The following is a 21,339-nucleotide window of genomic DNA, read 5'->3' on the forward strand; positions in this document are numbered from 1 at the left end:
GCAACTTGTATGGGAACTGCACGTCGACGTTGCAGTTGGAGTGCAGTCGGCATGCAGTTCCCATACAAGTTGCAGTCGAGTTGCAGTCGGTCTGTACCGGCACTTAGGGTATTTAGAACCAGTGTACAAAGTATCATAACAACCGGTGTAGCGGTTTCGAAGAAATTAAAAAATTACCATTTTTTACTTTGGAGCAGCCTGTATGTGTTGGTAGGTCCTAAGGTAATATCCTCAAAGAATAGTATGGAACCTTCTTCGACCTTTTTGATTATAATTTATAAATTATATTATATTAAAAAAAGTGATGCACTTTCTTTTTATATTTTAATTATATTAAGTGCAAAATGTATTAAATATTTTTTCATTAATATATTATTCAGGGTTGGCAATTGTATACGGAAGATATAATAATTTCTGCGAAATGTACTCTACCTCTAGCAGCAAGCAAACATTTCTCAAATGTTTGTGTTGTTTAAAACACTTAGTTTAATGTTTTTTTTGATTAATTTCCAGAAACAGTGACAGTGATTAGTATCCAAATTCCTCAAATGACTTAAAATTTGGTACATAGATTACTACTCGTATTTCATAATAGAATAAGTTTTTGGCAAAAATTTCATTTTTGGTACAAGCTTTTACCGCTGACTGTACTTTTCTTTCCACAGGCAACTAATACTCATCGAGCAAATTCTAAAAACCCTAAACACAAGGTTGCGTTGTTTTATCACAGAGTTCCTATGTCCACCTCTTGTCTCCATCATCAGATCAGCTCGATGACACCATAATATTGCATTGTCACCCGACTTACATATGTATGCAAATTTTCAGCTCAATCGGAAACCGGGAAGTGGGTCAAATATATCTTTCAAGATTTGACCCGCATAAACACATACTATCAAATTTAACTTGCAAGATTTGATTACAAACAGACAACGGTCAGGTGAAAGTAAATAAAAGCTTGTAAAAAGCTTGCAATAAAGGAGGCCTTGTGTAGTTTTTTTCTTCATACAATGTTACGACGAATGCAATGACGAATGCGATGGGTGTGCCACAGGGCTCGTGCCTGTCGAATACCCTGTTCAGTTTATTGCTTAACGACCTGCCCACCGCAATACACGACGCGGAGATATATATGTATGCCGACGACGTGGCTGCCATCGTGACTGCGCCGACCACACGAGAACTGGAACACAAGTTGAACTCCGTAGTCCAGAGACTTGAGTTGTGGTTTCGGCTGAACGGCTTAGCCTTAAATAGAGATAAAACTTGTTACCTCTCATTCCAGCTCAATGGCGCGGCACCACCGACGTACTCAGTCGCTGCTGAACAAACAGCCCTGCAGATGGTCCAATCGGCTAGACTACTAGGCTTCCAAATAGACAGCGGCCTTACCTGGGACCAACATATCGATGACATATGCTCTAGGCTTGGCCGCGCATGCTTTGCGCTCCGTCGCCTCGCGAGTACCGCGTCTCGCAGCGTTGTACTATCGTGCTACTTTGCGACCGTCCACAGCCTCATCACCTATGGCGTGGAGCTGTGGGCGCGGGCTGCCGATGCCGATCGAGTCTTCAGGATGCAAAAGCGGGCGATACGCGCTATTGCGGGCGTGCCCGATGACGTGTCGTGCAGAGAGTTGTTTAAGGAATTGGATATTTTGCCCCTTCCTTGTGAACACATCTTCCAAGTTGCTCTCTTTACTTATAAAAACTACGATGCGTTTAGACAACGAGGTGTGAACGAATCCCGCGCGATGCGTAGCAACAAGCTTGCCCATCTCCTCGTCACTCCCGCCCACAAACTACGCAGATCAGAAAAGTCGGTATACATCTCGGGCCCGTCTGTGTATAATAGACTACCTGACACAATAAAAAAAGATGCAACTTCTGCGGTGGTCTTCAAAGCTAAATTACGCAAGTGGCTTCTTAATCATCTATTTTATTCTGTAAACGAGTTCTACGAACTCCCAATGATATAATTAATCTCTCTAGTCAGTATTTAAATGTTTTACTGAAATAATTCAATGTGTATATTAAAATGAAATAATATTTCAATTAATTTTAAAGATATAGAATGTACCTGACATGTAACTTGGCGTTATTAATAAAGTATTTGTATTTGTATTTGTATTTGTATTTGTTACAATGGGGTGGTCCCCTAGTGTTTATGCAATTTTGTAGTTCGCTGTACATCAGAGGTCCAGTGCCGTACCTATCAATTAATTGGAATCAATAGAGGGCTCAGATTCATCGTAATTGCTCTGACAATCGAGGTCCAGATATAGTGGCTGGACTAGTAGTAATAATTGCCTTTTCTCGCTCGATACGACACGGATATGGATTGATTCAGTATTAGCAAAGTTAATTTGGAATAGAGGTTGAATGTCAAAGAATACTTTGTAGCCATGTAAATGTACTGCCATCTTTCTTGACTCTTTTGGATACCTAAGGTTGTTTGAATCTGTTGACATGCGACTTATTGTAACTTATTATTATAGAGCACACAGCTGCGATTTTAGTATTAGTTTTTATCAACCGTAAAATTAATATGAAAAAAAAAACCAAAACGAAGAACCTACTACAAAAAGACGCACAAGAACGGGGCAGGGAAGAAGCCTGATACAAACTTGTCGAACGAGGGCGAGGGTATTGAAAGCCGTATAAAATTCTACCATGAAAAATGTCTCGAGTTTAAGTTATAAAAACGCTCTATTACATACAATTTTCAAACTTCCAGCATTCCTAAAATACTAATCACACCAAAATAAATTGTACATCAAAAAATGCATAAAGAGTTAAATTTTCAAACTGAAAATGTTTTATTTCACTGCGTCATCTCTATTTTAAGTGACTCTGTAAACTTTCAGTATTACCCACGTAGTATCCGTGTGCCCTACCATATATCAAATGTGCGACTAAGCTCGCTCCACATTCACGGCAAAACTACACGAGACCGGTTTTGTGGAGATATTCGCCGAGATCGGGTGAAACCGAGAGCGGCCCATTACATTCTCGCTTTGCTCAATTGTGTTTGGACTTTCATCTTAACTTCTGTCTGCAGCGACATTAATTAAAGACCCGAGTTTGCAATATTCTTACCCCCGGAGTCATCACACCTGCGAAGAAAAAACTAAATTTTAAACGAAATAATTCTTAAATACGGTGACATATCAAACATTCGTCCGCCATTTTGTAATTTCTTGACAGGTTAGCATCGAGGGCACAGACCTATCCGGCATTCAGCCACGATTGAAAATTATGTAAAAATATTTTAAACGGCTGTTAAATTAATAAAATTATTTCATTTTAAACATACCAAATCCCAATGCCCAATTATAAACGTCAGTATTTTAAAAGTAAAACTCATTTATTCTACTTGATTTGTATGAATAAGTGACATAATTAAAAAAAAAGGAGTTATAGCTTTCTTTTTCACAATCCATAACTCCCGTGGGAACAAAATAGGCCTTTGTCCTTCAGTACACCTGCACGAAATAAGAACTTTTTCGAGCAAGTGTGATGAAAAATACAATAATTGAATACCATGGAGAAATAAAGTGGAATTCTTTTGCAGCAAATACACTTTGCGAGCATAAAATAAAGTCAGCATTAACCCCTGGAACGCCGAACCGACAAACATACTTGTACGCGTTAAATGCCTAGTGCCGGATTCGTCCCATCCCCCTCAAACGCCGGATAGGCTCGCGTACGTGCACCCGTTGACTGCCGAGACTTATATTACATTGAAAAGCAAGTAATATAAAACTCTATTTGTAAGTGTTTAGATCTCAAAATTAAGTTAGAATATGCTAGAATAAATTTGGTGACTGATAAGGCACAAGGCAGTTGAGACAGTTTGTACAGATCCGGGACTAGGCAGTAGACGGGTACAAAAATTGAAGACCCTCTGGCAATTGACATGACTGGTACGGATCAGGCACTAGGCGTCCCAAGGGTTAATAGTATAGTTAAAATTTTCATTTATACCAAAACTAAATTGCCGCGACCCAAGTTTAGCAACTTTTCGCTTCCCACCTATTTAGCATGGTTTAAACTGCCAAATTGGCAACATTAAGCGGAACTGGGGTCCTACCGCGAACACCGAAAATCGCAAATTGCGGGGATCTTTCTCTTTTACTCTTATTAAGATGTAATTAGAGTGACAGAGAAAAATGCCTGCTATGGACGAACTTCGATTTTCGCGGTTATAGCCCTGGTTAGTGTTCGTGCCGATGCAAGACCCTGCATTCGTTCAGTTTACACGCAGCAGTCGCATTGTTAACTATCGGCTATCGTGCGCTTCGTGATCGTGAACCTTGTCGAAAATGTATAGTAGTTCCTCCTCCACCATGAGGTGAAAAAATGTATACTTATTTATTCATCTACTGTACCAAAGTTAATATTGGGCCGGGTTGTAGCAGCGAGCTTTAGTTGACGTCTTCTTGGTGAATTAACTTGTGCAGAATAAATAAATAGTACCTGGGCGACCGAGCTTTGCTCGGTTATAACTATTTATTGTAATATGGTGGTGTATAGGTGATAATCTTAACTACATTTTTTTACTAAATTAAACTTGTTTAAAACAATAAAAATTAAAAAAATATATATATAAACTTGAACATAATAAAAAAAAAGTTACTCACCGGGCGAGATTCGAACCCGTAACACTCGTTTAGCAGTCCGCGTCTTAATAACCCGCTGGACCAGACGGACAGCGGCCGGCAACACGAAATTAGCGACCATATTCTGCGTCGAAAGAAAAACGCATGAAAACTCGAATACACGCGTTTTCCCAAACATAAGACTAATCTAGATAGATTAGTCTTATGTTATTAAGACGCGGACTGCTAAACGAGTGTTACGGGTTCGAATCTCGCCCGGTGACTAACTTTTGTTTTTTTTTATATGTTCAAGTTTATATATAATTTTTTAATTTTTATTGTTTTAGACAAGTTTAATTTAGTAAAAAAATGTAGTTAAGATTATCACCTATACACCGCCATATTACAATAAATAGTTATAACCGAGCAACGCTCGGTCGCCCAGGTACTATATATATATACAAGAATTGCTCGTTTAAAGGTATAAGATTATACGACATTATTACACAAATTGACTTAAGTCCCACAGTAAGCTCAATAAGGCTTGTGTTGAGGGTACTTAGACAACGATATATATAACGCCAATTGTTGGGATTAGTTGCCAAGCGGACGTCAGGCTCCCATGAGCCGTGGCAAAATGCCGGGACTCTCGTCGGAAGAGGTGAAGGAAAACAACACGAGGAAATCGGACTAATCCTAATAAGCCCTAGTTTAGTGTCAGATGGCAGTCGCTTTCCTTTGCAACCTTTCGCCATCGTCGATCATGAGTTAAACTTGCGAGTTAGCAACTTCCAGCGAAGCTGGGAAGACCGTGTCTGAGACTCGTTCTCTTAGTGTAAGGTCTGAGTGGACGCTCGAGTTGGGCGTGCATGTTAAACAAATACACGTATAGGAGCGGCCTTAGTGCAAGCTGCTCACATCACTTGTGAGCCCGACGCCACGCTGCACGCCCCGCCGAACGCTCCGCTTCGAGCGTCCACTCAGGCCTTACACTTAACACAGCAGTGGCATTGGTAACAGTGTGTGTTTGTATATTACCATTTATCACAGTAACATTTAAATTGTACGAGTAACTTTATTGTTTCAGAGCCCATCAACGTGCTCACTAGCGCCACTGCTAAATAATTGTGATTTAAGACAGTAGATCAACATAAAAACTAGTTTGATGTATTCAAAAGGTACTTAAATACAAAATACAGTACCCAGCGGCCCTCTTTTTTTAAATATCTGTCGTTAAATTTAGACAATCACAAATATTTTCCAGTGGCGCTAGTGAGCACGTTGATGGATTGACACTTGATGAAATTTTTGACGCTCTATTAACTTATACAGCTTGTTTTAAAGACGCGCGTGATTGTTATTACCGTGGTAATATTTAAAAATTGAATTATCTGTAACAAACAATGTATAGTTTTTTTCGCAGAAACAAAAACGCAAACAACACATATTTAAATAACACTTTTACTGTTGTTTATCTCTTCTTTATGTGTTGTATTATTTGTACTGTTTCTGTATTGAGGTGTGCAATAAAGTGTATTTGTATTTGTATAACAGTGTATTTTTTTAAAGTACCAAATGCATTAAAAAAATCTGTAACTTATACACGGTGATCTACTTTGACATCCACCTTTTGTTGGACGGGCTTATTTATCTAACATTTGAATATTTTTCATTCATGTTCCTAATTGATTGAAAAACCGCTGATAAAATAAAGTACGGGACTTGGAGGGCAAGCGAAGCGATATTACGCTTCCTTGGACCCCGCGTTTGAACATGTATACTCAAGCAAACAAAAGTTACTGAAAATAAGATTTTGGCAAAAATTTCATTTTTGGTACAAGCTTTTATTGCTGACTACTTAAAACTCCACAGACAATATTCATCGAGACAATTCTAAAAACTACAAACACAATTAGGTTGCGTTGTTTTATCATAGAGTTCCTATGGCCACCTCCTGTCTCCATCATCAGATCAGCTCAATGGTAACATAATATTGCATTGTCACCCAACTTTCATATGTATGTAAATTTTCAGCTTCATTAGAAGTTCGGAAGTGGGTCAAATTTAACTTGCAAGATTTGACCCGTACATACATAGGTACATTGCAACTTAATATAAAGCTTGTAAATACAACTTTTTGCTCAGGAACGGAGTAAGACTCGTGCAGAGGAAGTTCGCGCAAGGTGTACCCATTCCAGCGAGCAGCATCAGCGTCGCGCCTACACCGCCGGAGCGCAAACCGGACCCACCTTACTCTCCCAAAAATGTCTACCACAACAACATGTCCGCTCGGAACCTGCTCGACATTGTGTCTATTCAAAGTGAGTTTAATTTATTATTTATTCATTTTATATTAAGGGACAATTTGTGACGCCCGGATGCCCCTCCGACTGAAGGGTAAAATTTATAAAACCATTATAAGACCTATCGTCATGTATGGATCAGAGTGTTGGGCCCTAAAAGTGACGGATGAAAAGAGATTGCATGTAGCGGAAATGAGAATGTTAAGATGGATGTGTGGTGAGGAATGAGTATATAAGAGGAAGTCTGAAAGTTGCATCCATAATAGAAAAAGTAAGAGCGAATCGCCTAGCGTGGTATGGGCATGTGATGCGGAGGGATGAAAGTCATATGACGAGAAAGGTATTACGAATGAATGTGGATGGATGGAACGGCAGAGGAAAACCTAGGAAACGGTGGATGGATTGTGTGAGAGATGACATGAAACGAACGCGAGTGAATGATGAGATGACGGCTGACAGAAAGATATGGAAGGAAAAGACATGCTGCGCCGACCCCAAATGAATGGGATAAGGGCAAGCGAATGATGATGATATTAAGGGAAAAATGGAAAAAGGTACCGCTTCAGACAACGGAACAATTTGACAGAGGTCGCGCCCACTTGTTCTGCGTACATAACCAGCTCTGGGAGAGGACACATTTTTCCTGTTCCAAAACCGGGTTTTGTAAAAGTTTTTTTTTTCCTTATACATAACCAACGTCTCAACGTCGTAACTTGTATACAAAATTGCAATACCTAGTTAGGTAAACGATACACATATTATACAGGGTGATTCAGGAGACGTGAGCAGGATGAAGCTTGAGCATTCAGTAAGTTATAAGCAACTGTATCGTACCAGTATTTGTGAGGTTAACGTTCTTTTATTTTTTACTGTTCAAAAAAATTGTTTTAATTTATTTACGCCATGTATGGTTACCCTCTTTGTTTTATCCATAACAAGTGACAAATTGAATGTCATCGGAGTCTGGTTACTTTTGAAAAATCGTATCTCACTCAAGTGTGACATTTTGTTTTCTTCATAATCAAACTGCTGTCATAACGGTTAAAGAGGTTTTATCTTTCTTAATTAAGTGTTGTAGGGTGTCCATGATTGTAGATTATCAAATTTTTCCTTCCCAAAAAGTTAAATAACAGAAATAAAGCGAGATTGTTTTACTTAAATATGATGATGAACGGTTCATTAACATTTACTGATTGTGTAGGCTTAGTCCTGCTCACGTCTCATGAATCACCCTGTATATTACGTAAAGTTAAAAATGAGCGATAATAATAAACTCAAAATCCCATACAAAATGAGACTTTCCATTTACATCCTTCTAAATCCAAACCTTCGTCAGCCGCCATTGCTTATAAATGTTGCCAGTTAAATGAATCATTTTTCCTCAAAATGAGGCATGACGTTTACATTCTAATATAAGTACGCTTATTTTAAGTTCCCTGTATTATTAGAGAAAATTATATTTTTCGTTATTTTATTACAAAGTATGTTTTTTTAATAATATTTCAGTTTAATTTTTATTTTATGTAGTGATTGTTTTAGAAATCCGACACCATAGCGCCAATACTGAAAAGAGTCGGCTTGTGAGGTAACCTTGTTTGTAAATAAGTGTAAAAATGTATTCAAATATAGTATTATTTGCATATTTGTAAAATAAAATATAGGTAAAATAGTGAAAGCTTAATTATTTAAACATTATTGCCAAAAAACAGGCGTGGCCCTCCCCGCGAATTCGTCGCGTTGCTATTTTAATTCAATTTGTATGCCAATAGGCACCACATAGTGATACCAAAATATTTATGTAACATCTTGTAATCTACCTGTTGTAAAAATAAAATCTTTGAATCTTACATGCGGTGCGCGTCCGGACCAATTTTGGTGTCTAGCAGTGGTTGCCGCGCACCGCTGCGGAAGGAATAATTATTGATACATTTTTATATAAACAAATTTGATAGATTTTGTATCAGGTATATGACCTATGTATTTGACATTACCTGCAAAAATGCAGTCGACCGCAGCAGTATTGCAATCACACTCAAATTTTGAGGGTTCAGTATAATAATGGAACCCTAAAAACTTTTTGTTACAAAATTAAAAATCTACACACTAAGACACGAGCGTCATATTAGAATGAATCGATTACAATAAAATGTATCTTGCAGACATACACAAACACAAGCAAGAACCACTCGTGGTGCTCGAACGTCTTCGAGACGACGAGATACCGTCGCCCGTCTTGCCGAACGGACGGTGCGTCCGACCAAGGATCCGGGTGCCCTTGAGACGCCGGAAGGTCAAGGGCAACAAGGGCAACATGTGCCTGAGGTCAGGCAAGCGCAAGTCCACTGATGCCGGCAAGGTATCATTCCATCATCATGTTATCCTTCTCTTTCTTTATTTTTCAGCTTAGGCTAGGTCATTTATTATATGAATATAAAAGTAAAATACAAAAAAATTATAAGGGTGCCGCCAGCAGCGCCCAAGCTGCCGGTGGTCAGGGCAGCAGAGAGAGGAACCGACGTACTATCCGCGCCGGGTCCAAGATCACCGCCTTCTGCATCTGACCCTTGATCCAGCCACCCAGCGAGTCTCTAGGTGTTGGTCGAGACTCTTCGCTATGAGACCGTTCGCTGAAACGACTATCGGCACAAAGATCGTCGAGTCAACATCCCACATGGCGGTTATCTCGTGAGCCAAGTCTAGGTACTTGCTGGACTAGTCCTCGGTTTTCACGAGATTCTCATGGGGGATGGTGACGTCGACGAACACGGTCCGACGCTGCGACCGGTCTATTCTTATTATTATAGTAGTTTATGTGATTACTACATAATGAAAGGCATTAAAGTACAAGTGTAGGTTTATGAAACGAGCAGAAAGCGACTGCTTTATCTACACACATATTATATTATAAACTTTTTTTCTTTATATACTACGTCGGTGGCAAACAAGCATATTGCCCGCCTGATGGTAAGCAGCTTCCGTAGCCTATGTACGCCTGCAACTCCAGAGGTGTTACATGCGCTTTGCCGACCTTAGCATTCCCCCCCCTCGTTGAGCTCTGAATGATTTGTTCAGAACCCGCATGTTAACGAACGCCATTGCGAAAAAAAAAAGGTCAAATTAAATTCCTTTGTTTTTCGATATTGACACTATTATTACTTAATAATATTTTCACAGATAAGAAATTTGTCCAATCAAAACAGTTTATCTTTATGCTAATTTAGTTTTTGAACGCATCTTAGAAGGTTTTTTATAATATGTATAGAAAAATATGTATATTTTTCTATGGTGTAAAATATTTATTCATGTAATGGTGCGAAGAAAAGACTGCTACTCGTAGTTAGATACGAGTATAAGGCTGATATTGTCACTCAAATTAAAAACAATAGCGCAATTAATATACGTACAATTTAATTTAGTTTTATTTCGAGACGTCAAATTATAGTATTCGATGCAGGGGCCCACTAAGAAACGAAAGAAGCTGTCCTCGGAGTCCACGGACGACATACCGCTCGTCTACTATTTCAACAACCGGCCTGCCAAGCCGCATAATAGACAGCACAGACAGAAGGACATCACAGGTATGTCCATAACATACTATTCTGCTAACGCCCAGCCATATAAGAAAAAAATTCAAAATTTGCCAGATGAATGTAAACCTACAACGTACGAAATAGAATTGATTTTATGTTTTATAATTTAACGAATTAGGTGCAACTAATCGGGTTCACAACTCACAAAAGTTTGTATGGCACCATGATTATTATAGGTTTCACCTGTCTAATTTGGTTCTATAAATAAATAAAAAGCTTTTATTTCGGACCGGATATCCATATACAAAATGCAAAATAATTATTATTAAACTATTATTATTTAAAAAAAATGATATAAACTAAATAAAAAATACTAATCAAATTAATTTAAAATTATTAATTATGTTTAGTTTGTTGTCCTAATGTCCTGGTAGATGGCGCTGTTCCAGACGCAAACTAAGTAATGCTAATTCAAACAAAAAAAATATATCTTTATATTTCATCGATCTTATGGCTCCTCTACATGATGGCCCAGCGTAGGCCAGTCCTAGGGACGCATTTATGCGTTAGAGGGAGCAAGTGATATTGCTATCTCATTTCACCGCATAGCTGCGTCCCTTGGACTGGCCTACGCTGGGCCATCGTGTAGAGGAGCCCTTAATCTACAGTTCGATGTAATTTTGATTACATCGAACTATAGACGAGCGAGACGAGACGAGTATCAGTTCGATGAAATGTTGATAATATTCAATTGGGAATATTACGCGAAACTCTGCGTAGGGGGCGCCACTACCACATTCCATCACAATCCGAGGGTCTCCCGCGAAACAAGAAAATCGAAATTTCGTTATCTAACCTCTCTGTCACTCTTGCATATTCGAGCGACGAAGAGCCAGATAACTAAATTTCGATTTTCGCGTTTCCCGGTAGTTTGTAAATAAACCGCCTTGATGCATCAATGTCATATTTTATTATCTGTGAAAACTTGTCAAAAAACAGTTTAAGGCACAGTATGTATAAGTTACTCTATGGTTTAGGAAAGGTGCTAGTGCTGCATTCTGGCGGCAGAAGTATCTTTTGCGTTGTTTCGTTAAATTTTCAAACAACGCAAAATCGACTCAATTTCTTACACAATATGTTTAAATTTCAGTGGAAAAATTTGTATTTTCCATTTATATGGCTGGGGCTCATCAGCAAATAAATTTATATATAATATTTAACTTGGATTTCTCATACCCATCGGTAGTTACAGACAAAAAACAAAAAGCGCCAGTCAGAGAGAAACGTACGCCAGCACCAAAGAAAACGGTCACCAAAGAGCGAAGCGACTCCACGGTTGACAAACCACCTTCAAGGGCAGAGTCCAAAGGTAAACATACACTTAAACTGTTATAAATACAATATAATCACATGTTGCTGGTGGCCTAGCGGTAAGAGCGTGCGACTTGCAATCCGGAGGTCGCGGGTTCAAACCCCGGCTCGTACCAATGAGTTTTTCGGAACTTATGTACGAAATATCATTTTGTGATGGGGTCACGTTCGCCGGGGCGGGCGTGGCCTCATACAACTCCCTTGTTCCAGACAGGAGCAAGGGTTTCCTAGTTAGCTCAGAGGAGAGAGAGGGTGTAGGGTGAGACAAAGAAACCAAAGTTAATGCTGTAATACAAATCGGCGGGCTTTTATGCCGGTTTATTCTAAATAAAGGTTCCTTAAATCTAGATGTCCTAGGCTAGGTACGACGCGGGGGATGCTTCTAATTTATAGCAACGGGATTACGGGACGGCGCGGACCCTAAGCTACTCGCGAGTTTTGGGATCGGTATCCCCTAAGAGTGAAGGGGCGGTTTTGAGCGAGATAGTATAGGGGTGGATACCCCGGGTGCCCTCACGCGTCTGTAAACACGCCGGCACAACCGGGATAAGGAATCGGGAAGGGGTACGTACTCCAGGTGCCTTCACGCGTCTGAAAACGCGCCGGCTCGACTGGGCTACGGGGTCAGGAAGGGTACGTACTCCAGGTGCCTTAACGCGTCTGTAAACACGCCGGCTCAACTGGCCTACGGGAATCAGGAAGGGTAGGGTGGCTAGGGACCGGGAGCCATAACGCGTCTGAAAACACGCCGGCTCGTACCGGGAGAGCAGCGGTCCTCACAGCAGAAGGCGGTGAGAGCGACTGCCTGCTATCTAGTCGAGTATTTCTTTCACACCCCATTTGTTGTGAGGGTGAGTGGCCTTTCCATCCCTGTGGGGGATTTTTGGCGGTTGGTTTTCGCCTCCCGTTACAACGGGAGGGTCCTTCTGCGCTCATCTAGAGCTGTGGTTTCAATTGGCCGTGATTGGCCATGATTGGCCGTGATGGCCACTCATGAGTGCCGATCATGGCTTTGCTTTGAGGTGGCCTGTCAGCGGCTTTCCGGGTATGCGGGCTCCGTCTGGCTGCTGCTGCGGTCTTCCTCGTCTCCTGCGGCTACTGGCACCAGTGTCCTGGGGAGCTGGTGCTGTCGGCGGTTGTCCGGGGGGCGTGCGTGGAGTGGCGCGATGCCCTGCAGATGGAGGTGTCGCGAGTGGTCGGCGCGCTCGAACATTTTGCTCGATAGTTGGCTGATGAAGGTGTCCAGGCTCTGCCATTTCAGCCCGCGCTGGATGTCAATGTTGCGCACGAAGCGGGGGGCGTTGACTATGGTGCGAAGGGCCGCATTCTCCTGCGCACGCAGTCTCTTTTTGTGTGTCTCAGCCGTCATGGCGTACCAGGCAGGAGCTGCGTACGTCAGGCGGGACCGAATGTAGGTCTTGGATATCCCCAGCCTCGTGCGGCGGGGGAGGTTGCTGCAGAGCACTGGACGGAGCAGGGTGCGTGCTGTTTTCACGCGCCGGACCACTTCGTCGACGTGCGGCTTCATTGTTAGCCGCCGGTCAAGTGTCACTCCAAGGTACTTGACCTGCGGCATCCATGGCACGGCTTCTCCGAGTAGGCGAAGAGGCGGGGGGGGCTTATTGGTAAAGCCGGTTAGCAGCGCCTGCGTCTTGCCGACGTTCACCGACATCCTCCACCTGGAGAGCCAGTCGGGGAGGGCGTCAAGGGACCTCTGGAGTTTCTTCGCGGCGTGCGTAGGGTTCATGGACGCGGCGAAGAGGGCCGCGTCGTCCGCGTAGAGGCCCAGCTTGACGTCTCCCACGACCGGGAAGTCGTCGGTGTACAGCGCGTAGCAGGCAGGAGATAGGACGCTGCCCTGAGGTACGCCCGCGTGGATCGGGCGCTCCCTGGAGACTGCGTCCTCGACTGCGACTGCAAAGCGGCGCTCGGTCAGGAATGAAGCCACGACCTGAACGATGCGTCGGGGTGCTTGGGTCTTCGACAGTTTGTACACAAGCCCCTCGTGCCACACCCTGTCAAAGGCCTTTTCCATGTCTAAACAGACGGCTGCGGTGTGCTCCTTCTTGTTTAGTGCCGCCGCCATAAAGTGGAGCACTCTGGTGAGCTGCAGAGACGTGGAGTGCCCGTCGCGGAAACCGAACTGTTCCGGCCTAGGCTCGATGTAGGGCTGGAGCCGTCCCAACAGAAGCCGCTCGAACACCTTGGAGAGGGTGCTGAGCAAGGTGATCGGCCTGTAGCTCTCCGGTCTCCCTCTGTCCTTGCCTGGTTTGGGCAGCATGATCACCCGACCAAGTTTCCAGGCTGTCGGGTAGTGTCCCGAGCGCATGACCCCGTTGAACAGGCGAGTCACCGCCACTATGGAGCGTAGTGGCAGGTGACTTAGCGCCGCGTTCGGGATCGAGTCAGGGCCCGGGGCTTTCCTTGGTTTGCAGCGCCTGAGGACTCGCTGCACTTGGCCGGGTGAGAAGAAGACCGGATCTTCATCTGACTCCAGCGGTTGCTCTAGGTACCTCTCCAGGTGTTGTTCGACTTCTTGTTGATGTTCATGGTCTTGAATGGGGTTGGGCCGGAACTGGGAGCCCAAGCATTCGGCAAAGATCTCCGCCCTGTCCTCTGCCTTGTACTTGGGTTGTCCGGTCGCGTCTTTGAGCGGGCGAGTCGACTCTCGCGTCGTGCCGAGTTGTCGGCATAGACGGTGGATGGAGGGGACATCACCGCCTATGGACGCGATGTGACTCTCCCAGCTCTCCGCTGCATGGTCTCGAAGCTCCTTCTGCACTTTCCTGACGAGCGTGTTGAGTTCTGCTCGCAGTGTGGGGCATCTAGTGGTCTGCCATCTTCTCCTCAGGACGCGCTTCCGCTTTATCATGTCCAAGATCCTTTGTGGCAAGAGGGGGCGCCTCCCGTCACTCTGGATGGTGTGCGTGGCTGTGTTGAGCGCGTCCTGGATGTTGGAGGAGATGGTGTTGGCTGCTATCTCCACTTCTTCTGCTGTGGAGACCGCCATGGTCTGGGGTTTCCCCTCCATGGCTTCGGCGTATGTCTCCCAGCAGACTCGGCGTCTTGTTCTGGCGGTGAAAGCCCGTATTGGCATGTCTTCCAGGACCAGCAGTACCGGGCGGTGGTCCGACGGGAGGTCTGGGAGGACCTCCTGGTGCATGGTGGCGGCAATGTTCTTGTGGACCACAAAGTCAATAATGTCGGCGGTGCCGTGCGCGACGTCGTGACGTGTCGGCTCTTCGGGACCGGACACATCGAAGTTGTGGTCCACGGCGGCTTGGTAGATGGTGCGGCCAGCTGTGTCCTGCCTTGCAGCGTGCCACGCCGGGTGCTTGGCATTCCAGTCCCCAGCCATGATGGTCGGCATGTTGGGACTGAGAAGCTTTCGCAGGTCTGCTGTGAGGGTGCCGATGGCACTCGCTGGTCTATATATGGCGTATAGTCGGAGATCGTGGCCCGAGACTCGGATGTCGACTCCTAAGGCGTAAAAGGAGTCGAGGGGCTGGTATTCCACCGGCTGGTGGACGATGGACCTCCGGACTATGACTGCGAGTCCCCGGTATGGCGTGCCGTTCTGCTGTACCTCGTCTTTGCGGTAGACCAGGTACCCGGGGATCTTCAGGGCAGCGTCTTCTCGCAGATGTGTTTCGGACACCAGCATCACGTCCACATCTTGCGATTTCAGGAACTCGCGGAGCAGCCCGATCTTGTAGCGCAGGCTCTGCGCGTTCCAGTATACTACACGCAGCTTAGCTAGCTCTTTGCTGCGTGGAGTGTAGGGCGGCAGTGAGCGCCTGGGCTACCGCGGCGAGCTGCGCCACTAGAGCGGCGAGGTCTGGCGTAGCGGTTGGCGCGATGCTGGTGGCTGGTGTTGGTGCTGGTGCTGGGTGTAGGGCCGCTGGTTGATGGGCTGGCGCTGGTTGAGTGTTGGTGGCGGCTTTCTTCTTCTTATTCTTCTTTTTGGCTTTCTTTGTGGAAAGGCTCGTTCCGGTATCCCCCCTTTGTGTGGGGGGGTTGGCCGGCGCCATCAGAGACGCTGGCGCCGACTCCTCCACTGTGGGCTTGGGGACTGATGCCTTGGTGATGGGGCCTGGGCGGCTCGGGACTGGGGCCGAGAGGGCAGATCTCCCAGCTTTCCAGTTTCGGGCCTCCCTCTTGTAGACCGGGCAATTTCGGCTGTTTGCCGGGTGCTCTCCTCTGCAGTTTTTGCATGTGGCCTTCTGGTCTCTAGGCCTGGTGCACTGGTAGGATTGGTGTGGCTCAGCGCATTTGACGCAGGCAGTTTGGCGGTGACATCCGTGCGAGGAGTGGCGGAACCCCTGGCAGTTGTGGCATTGTGCGGGCCCCTTCTTCCCGCGCCATGCCTCCACCTTGATTCCCCGCATGTGTAGAAGCTCTTTCACCTCGTAGACTCCCGCGTGATCTCGGGCGGGCCCCGCAAGCTGCACGAAGTATATGCAGCCCGGGCGGCCCGACCTCGCGTTTATTTGCTTGACGTATTCTACGGGGTATCCAAGCTTCTCTAGGGCGTTCTTCACTTCTTCCGTCGGTGTCTTGGAGGGGAGGCCCCTGACGGCCACCTTAAGCCGCTTCTCATCGTCCAGCCCGTATATGTGATATATCGGCTTAACGATGTCCGTGGTCTCCCCTTTTTCTTTGGCTGCAGCGATTGCGGCGATTGCCGCATCCTCCAACTTGGCCAGGTGCCTAATAATAAGGCGATATTCGGCCTCCGTTTGGGGCTCGAACTCCACTCCTTCTCCCCTCGGCTTGGAATGGGGTGACTCGCCGAGCTCCTCCGCGATGGCCTCCAGGGCCCTCGGCCAGTTGGGTAGTAATTCGGCGACGATGGCAGGGTATTTGGATTTTTTATTTTTTTTTCTACCCTCATCGTCGCCGCAAGGCTGCATGGCGTTATTGCTCTTTTTAACGCTACTGTTTTCATTTTTTTGGGTGCTGTCTTTTTTTTTTTTTTTTTTTTTTTTTTTTTTTTTTTTTTTTTTTTTTTTTTTTTTTTTTTTTTTTTTTTTTTTTTTTTTTTTTTTTTTTTTTTTTTGCCTGCTATCTAGGCGACCGCGCTGGCTTTTATAGTGCACGGCTCGCGGGGCGCGGGCGGGGGCAGCGACTCTCAGTCGCTCGGCGGCCGGCATGCGGCGCGATGGGTAGCTCGGGACAGATCACGCGGCGGTGGCGTGGTATTGTGATGCGTGGCTGCGCGCGCCATCACAGTCCCGTCACCCGTCTGGAGATTTTTACCTGTTGGGAAAAATCACCGAATTAGAACATGATGGTTGAAAGATGTTACCTGTCCTCGTTTACTGTTGTTTTGTGTTTTTATTGATATTTACTGGATGCTATTCTATTTATCTATTATTTTTGTATTTATCCTAAGTATTCGTATTCCTTTTTTTTGTATGTTTATTTAATTTGAGGCATTTTATTTTATGTCGCACCGGTATTTTGTATGCATATGTTTCGTTTATACTTGCTATCTTAATTATGTGTCTATTTATCTTCATTTATTGTTAGCCTATGTTCTCTGTTTTACCCGCGTCGTTTGTTTTTTAAAGTTATTTATTGTAACTATATTGCTTTTACACTATTATACTATTCCCACTACATTGTTGTTCACTTATCGTAATGCTACCAATTCACTTAATTGTTATGTACTTACCCGGTACGTAATATACTATTTCTATGTGCTCATATTGTTTTTATCTATTTACTATCTCACTTATATACATTTTTTTAAAGGTATTTTGTATTTATATTATTATTTTGTTGCCTTTTATTTCGCATATTATATTCACGGTTTATTGGTTTTGTCTTTCACTGCATTGTCTGTTTATTTCACTGCACTTTACATATTTATATATATATATATATATTTTTTACTTATCTGTTAAATTTTTATAGGTTTATTTTTTTTATTTTTATTATTCACGGTTTAAACTTTTATACTGGTATTGTCTTTCACTGCACTGTATTTTTATTTCACTACACTATGTATATATCTATATATATTTTTTGTTATCTATTCTTCTTTTCCCCCTTTTCCTTCTTGCGGTGGCGTTCGTAGGGCGGGTGCGCGTGACTTTTTTTTTTTATTTCTATTCTGCTCTTCTAATGTATGGGTATCCCTTTGTTTATAACTTACTTGTTTTACTCGGATTTTCTGGTTCTGGTTTTTTTTTTCTCTTTAACCTATATCTATTTTTCTTTTTCTAATTTGACGTTTAAGGGTCCCATGTTCCATTCCCGAATTTGGTTTTTGTCCGCGCTGCGTGGTTTGTTTGTTTTTTTTTTTGTTGAAATTTCTTTTTCCGGCTGCATTTTGTCGCTGGACTCTGTGTGGGTTGCGTAAGGAATGTTTTCGCTTGAATACGCGCTCCTTGGTTCGCGCGGTGTATTTAATTGTTATTATTTCTCCCGTGGATTTTTTTTTTTGGTTTAGTTCAGTAATGGTACGGTCTGATATCTTTACGACCTGTTACGACCTTTCTTCTTCTCGTGTTGTCTTGCAATAGATATATCACTGGGGATTTTTTTTTTAACGTACAGTCCAACGTATTGAGGTGCTAACTTTGCTGCATAGTCGCGCTTTCCTCTGGATAAATTGTGGTTTCTTTTCAGGACGAGATTGACTTGCGGGGCCCATTCACGTTTATTTCTGTCATAATGTCCTTTTTGTATGGCCGACGCTTGTTCTTGCTTACATTTTTCCTCCTTGCGTCGGGGTTCCTGGTCAGCTGATGCCATTTTTCCTGGTACCATTCGTGTTCTCTCGCTGTACTTACTGGATTTCTGGATAGGCCGTCTGCTATCTCGTTTTGCGTTCTGCTTCGATGCACCCACGCCGCACGATAAGCCCGCGTGCCTAATCGGCCTGCGGGGTCCTTTGTGCTGTTCAACCAGTGTACTGCTTAATGGCCCGTTACTACGGTGAACTGGTTGCCTTCTAGGAATGCCTTCATTTTCTCTATACTCCATCGGATTGCTAATCACTTTTTCTCTGCTGTCGTGTATCTTTATCTGTGTTACTTGGTACGCATCTTTCTCGGTTATCTGGTTCATTTTACGGAAATCTACATAGGGTCGGTACACTTCACTCACGTGTTTATCTATTATTTCTTGCTGCTTCGGATTTCGTGGATAATATCTGTGTTTTACGGGTCTTGTTTGCTTCAATTTTATTCTATGTTGTACCTGTGTGAGCGGTGTGGTTGGCTGCTGTTGACTGGATTCGGTGGTTGTGCTATTCTGATTTTGCTGTTGCGGTTCCGGTGTGTTCTTGTTTTCTTCAGTGCTTTCTACGGTTTTTTCTTCTCCTTCTCCGGTTTTTTTGTGTTGCCGCTGGCAATTTTTGTTACCGCGGTCATCTGAGTCTTGGCTTTCTCCTGGCCATTGTATGGACATTCCGACTCGCTTTAATACGTCCATCCCTATTATAATGTCCGTCGCTCTCGGCAGCACCCTCAGCCAGTGTCGGATCGTTACCTCCTTGATTACTATGTCGACCAACAGGTTGTCTTGTGCTTGCGTCCTGATCCCATTTGCTAGTACTATTTCTCTTGTTTTTACCTTATTCTGGTACGCGCGGTCCTTACATTCATTGTATACCTGTTGATTGATGTACGAGTTGGTGGAGCCTGTGTCTATAACGCCTCGGTATCTTCTTCCCATTATCCGTAAATTCATGTATAGGCGGTTGTCGCTCGTCTGTAGACTGTCGACTGCTCCTACCTTTTCCTGACCTTTCCAGCTTGCTTTTCTGCAGCAGGCTCTGCTCAGTACTCCCAGTTTTCCACACTGACTACAAAATATTTGACGTCTGCCTCGGCAGGCGTCTGCGTTATGTCCCGGTTTCCCACAGGACCAGCAACTGGTCTTGGGGTCGTACCTTGGATGTACTGTTTGGCTCGTACTCTCTCCCTCTTCGGGTTTCGGTTTCAGGTTGTTGTGGCGTCTGTCGTCCCTACCTTGGGTCGCTTGCTCACTGTTTGCTTGCTCGTCGTCACTCGATTTGGCGTCGTCGCCGGTGTATCGCCATGCTCCTGATGACGTTGTTGTACCGTCTATGGGTGTCCTTATGTTTTCATACTCGGTTCCCAGTCGTAATAGCTCTGGTAAGGTCTTGTAGTCTTGTCTTTTAATGTATAACTTGTAGCTTTGTAACATATTCTCGTGGGTGCGGTATAACTTTTCTCTCTCATTGAGGTTTCCGTACCTGCGCATTAGTGTCTGTATATCCGTGACGTAATCGGTAAACCTCTCCTGGACTCTTTGCTTTCTTGTGACGATTTTGGCTATGAGATCCTCTTCATAATTGGCAGGAAAGTAGTACAACTTAAATATTTGCAGGAATTGTTCCCAATTGGTCAACGAGTCTACGTAATTTCTGTACCAGAGCAACGCCCTACCTTTTAAGATGCGTGGTAGTGCTGGTAATATATCCTCCTTCTTAATGGTGCTCGCATTGATGAGTTCTTCCAGCCTTTCTATGAACTCGACGGCGTCGTCTGTGGTGCTGAATGATAGGTTCCACTCTTTTATGAGTTTTGTTATTACCTTTGCTCTGTTTTCTGCCATGTCTTCGGTTTTTTCTTCTTTCAGGATCTCTACCAAGGCCTTACGTATCTCCTCTACGGTTAAGTCTTCGGTCGGGATGCCACGTTTCGTGGATTCTTGTATCAACTCGGGTTTCTTCAGTCGGTATATCTAACTTGTAGGCATCTATAATACCTACCGGTAAGCAGCGGTTGTACGGTGAACGGTTATCTATGCGGGAGGTAAATTTACCTGGATGGAGCGTCGGGACTCCTGGTGTACCTTTGTGCGGGCTAGATGTGATCTACGGGTGGGCGGGATGCAACAGTCCCCCCAAATCGGTGCGGTGATGCTACGTACAGCGGCTGTACGGTATATGTACCTGGTACGGTATATGGCAAATATTTATTTATTTATTTATTCTTATCCTTGTCCTTTCTCGAGCACCGGTTCTTTTCAGGATACCGTCTGGACTTCTAAGTGAGTTATTTAGTCGGGCGCTAGATGTGATGTACGGGTGGGCGGGAAGCGACACTCTCCCAAATGGATGCGGTAATGCTACGGTGTAGCAGCCCTACGGTATATATATATATATTTATTTATTTATTTATAACTACCCCTGTCCTCTCTCGAGCACCGGTTCCTTCCAGGACACCGTATGGACTCCTACGTGAGTTATTTCGTTGGGCGCCAGATGTGATGGGGTCACGTTCGCCGGGGCGGGCGTGGCCTCATACAACTCCCTTGTTCCAGACAGGAGCAAGGGTTTCCTAGTTAGCTCAGAGGAGAGAGAGGGTGTAGGGTGAGACAAAGAAACCAAAGTTAATGCTGTAATACAAATCGGCGGGCTTTTATGCCGGTTTATTCTAAATAAAGGTTCCTTAAATCTAGATGTCCTAGGCTAGGTACGACGCGGGGGATGCTTCTAATTTATAGCAACGGGATTACGGGACGGCGCGGACCCTAAGCTACTCGCGAGTTTTGG

At 44.2% G+C, this 21,339-nt stretch overlaps 2 protein-coding genes across 2 annotated transcripts; both read left to right on the forward strand.

Moving 5' to 3' along the window:
* Positions 1–1,027: 1,027 nt before the first annotated feature.
* On the forward strand, positions 1,028–1,978 carry LOC133534207 (uncharacterized). The gene has a single exon (XM_061873300.1). The coding sequence runs from the start codon at positions 1,028–1,030 to the stop codon at positions 1,976–1,978; it is 951 nt and encodes a 316-aa protein (XP_061729284.1).
* Positions 1,979–6,684: 4,706 nt separating this feature from the next.
* Positions 6,685–11,952, forward strand: LOC133534205 (uncharacterized). Its single transcript, XM_061873298.1, has 4 exons — positions 6,685–6,921; positions 9,063–9,259; positions 10,358–10,481; positions 11,680–11,952. Exons 1-4 carry the CDS (start codon positions 6,882–6,884, stop codon positions 11,826–11,828), a joined length of 510 nt encoding a protein of 169 aa, XP_061729282.1. The 5' UTR covers positions 6,685–6,881; the 3' UTR covers positions 11,829–11,952.
* Positions 11,953–21,339: the final 9,387 nt, after the last annotated feature.

This window comes from Cydia pomonella, unplaced genomic scaffold (assembly GCF_033807575.1).
Source record: "Cydia pomonella isolate Wapato2018A unplaced genomic scaffold, ilCydPomo1 PGA_scaffold_69, whole genome shotgun sequence".
Taxonomy (NCBI): domain Eukaryota; kingdom Metazoa; phylum Arthropoda; class Insecta; order Lepidoptera; family Tortricidae; genus Cydia; species Cydia pomonella.

Coding starts and splice junctions, on each gene's coding strand:
- LOC133534205 (XM_061873298.1), top strand. CDS start 6,882: ATGTCCGCTCGGAACCTGCTCGACATTGTGTCTATTCAAA. Junction 9,260..10,357: donor AGTCCACTGATGCCGGCAAG/GTATCATTCCAT, acceptor TATTCGATGCAG/GGGCCCACTAAGAAACGAAA. Junction 10,482..11,679: donor CAGACAGAAGGACATCACAG/GTATGTCCATAA, acceptor ACCCATCGGTAG/TTACAGACAAAAAACAAAAA.
- LOC133534207 (XM_061873300.1), top strand. CDS start 1,028: ATGACGAATGCGATGGGTGTGCCACAGGGCTCGTGCCTGTCGAATACC.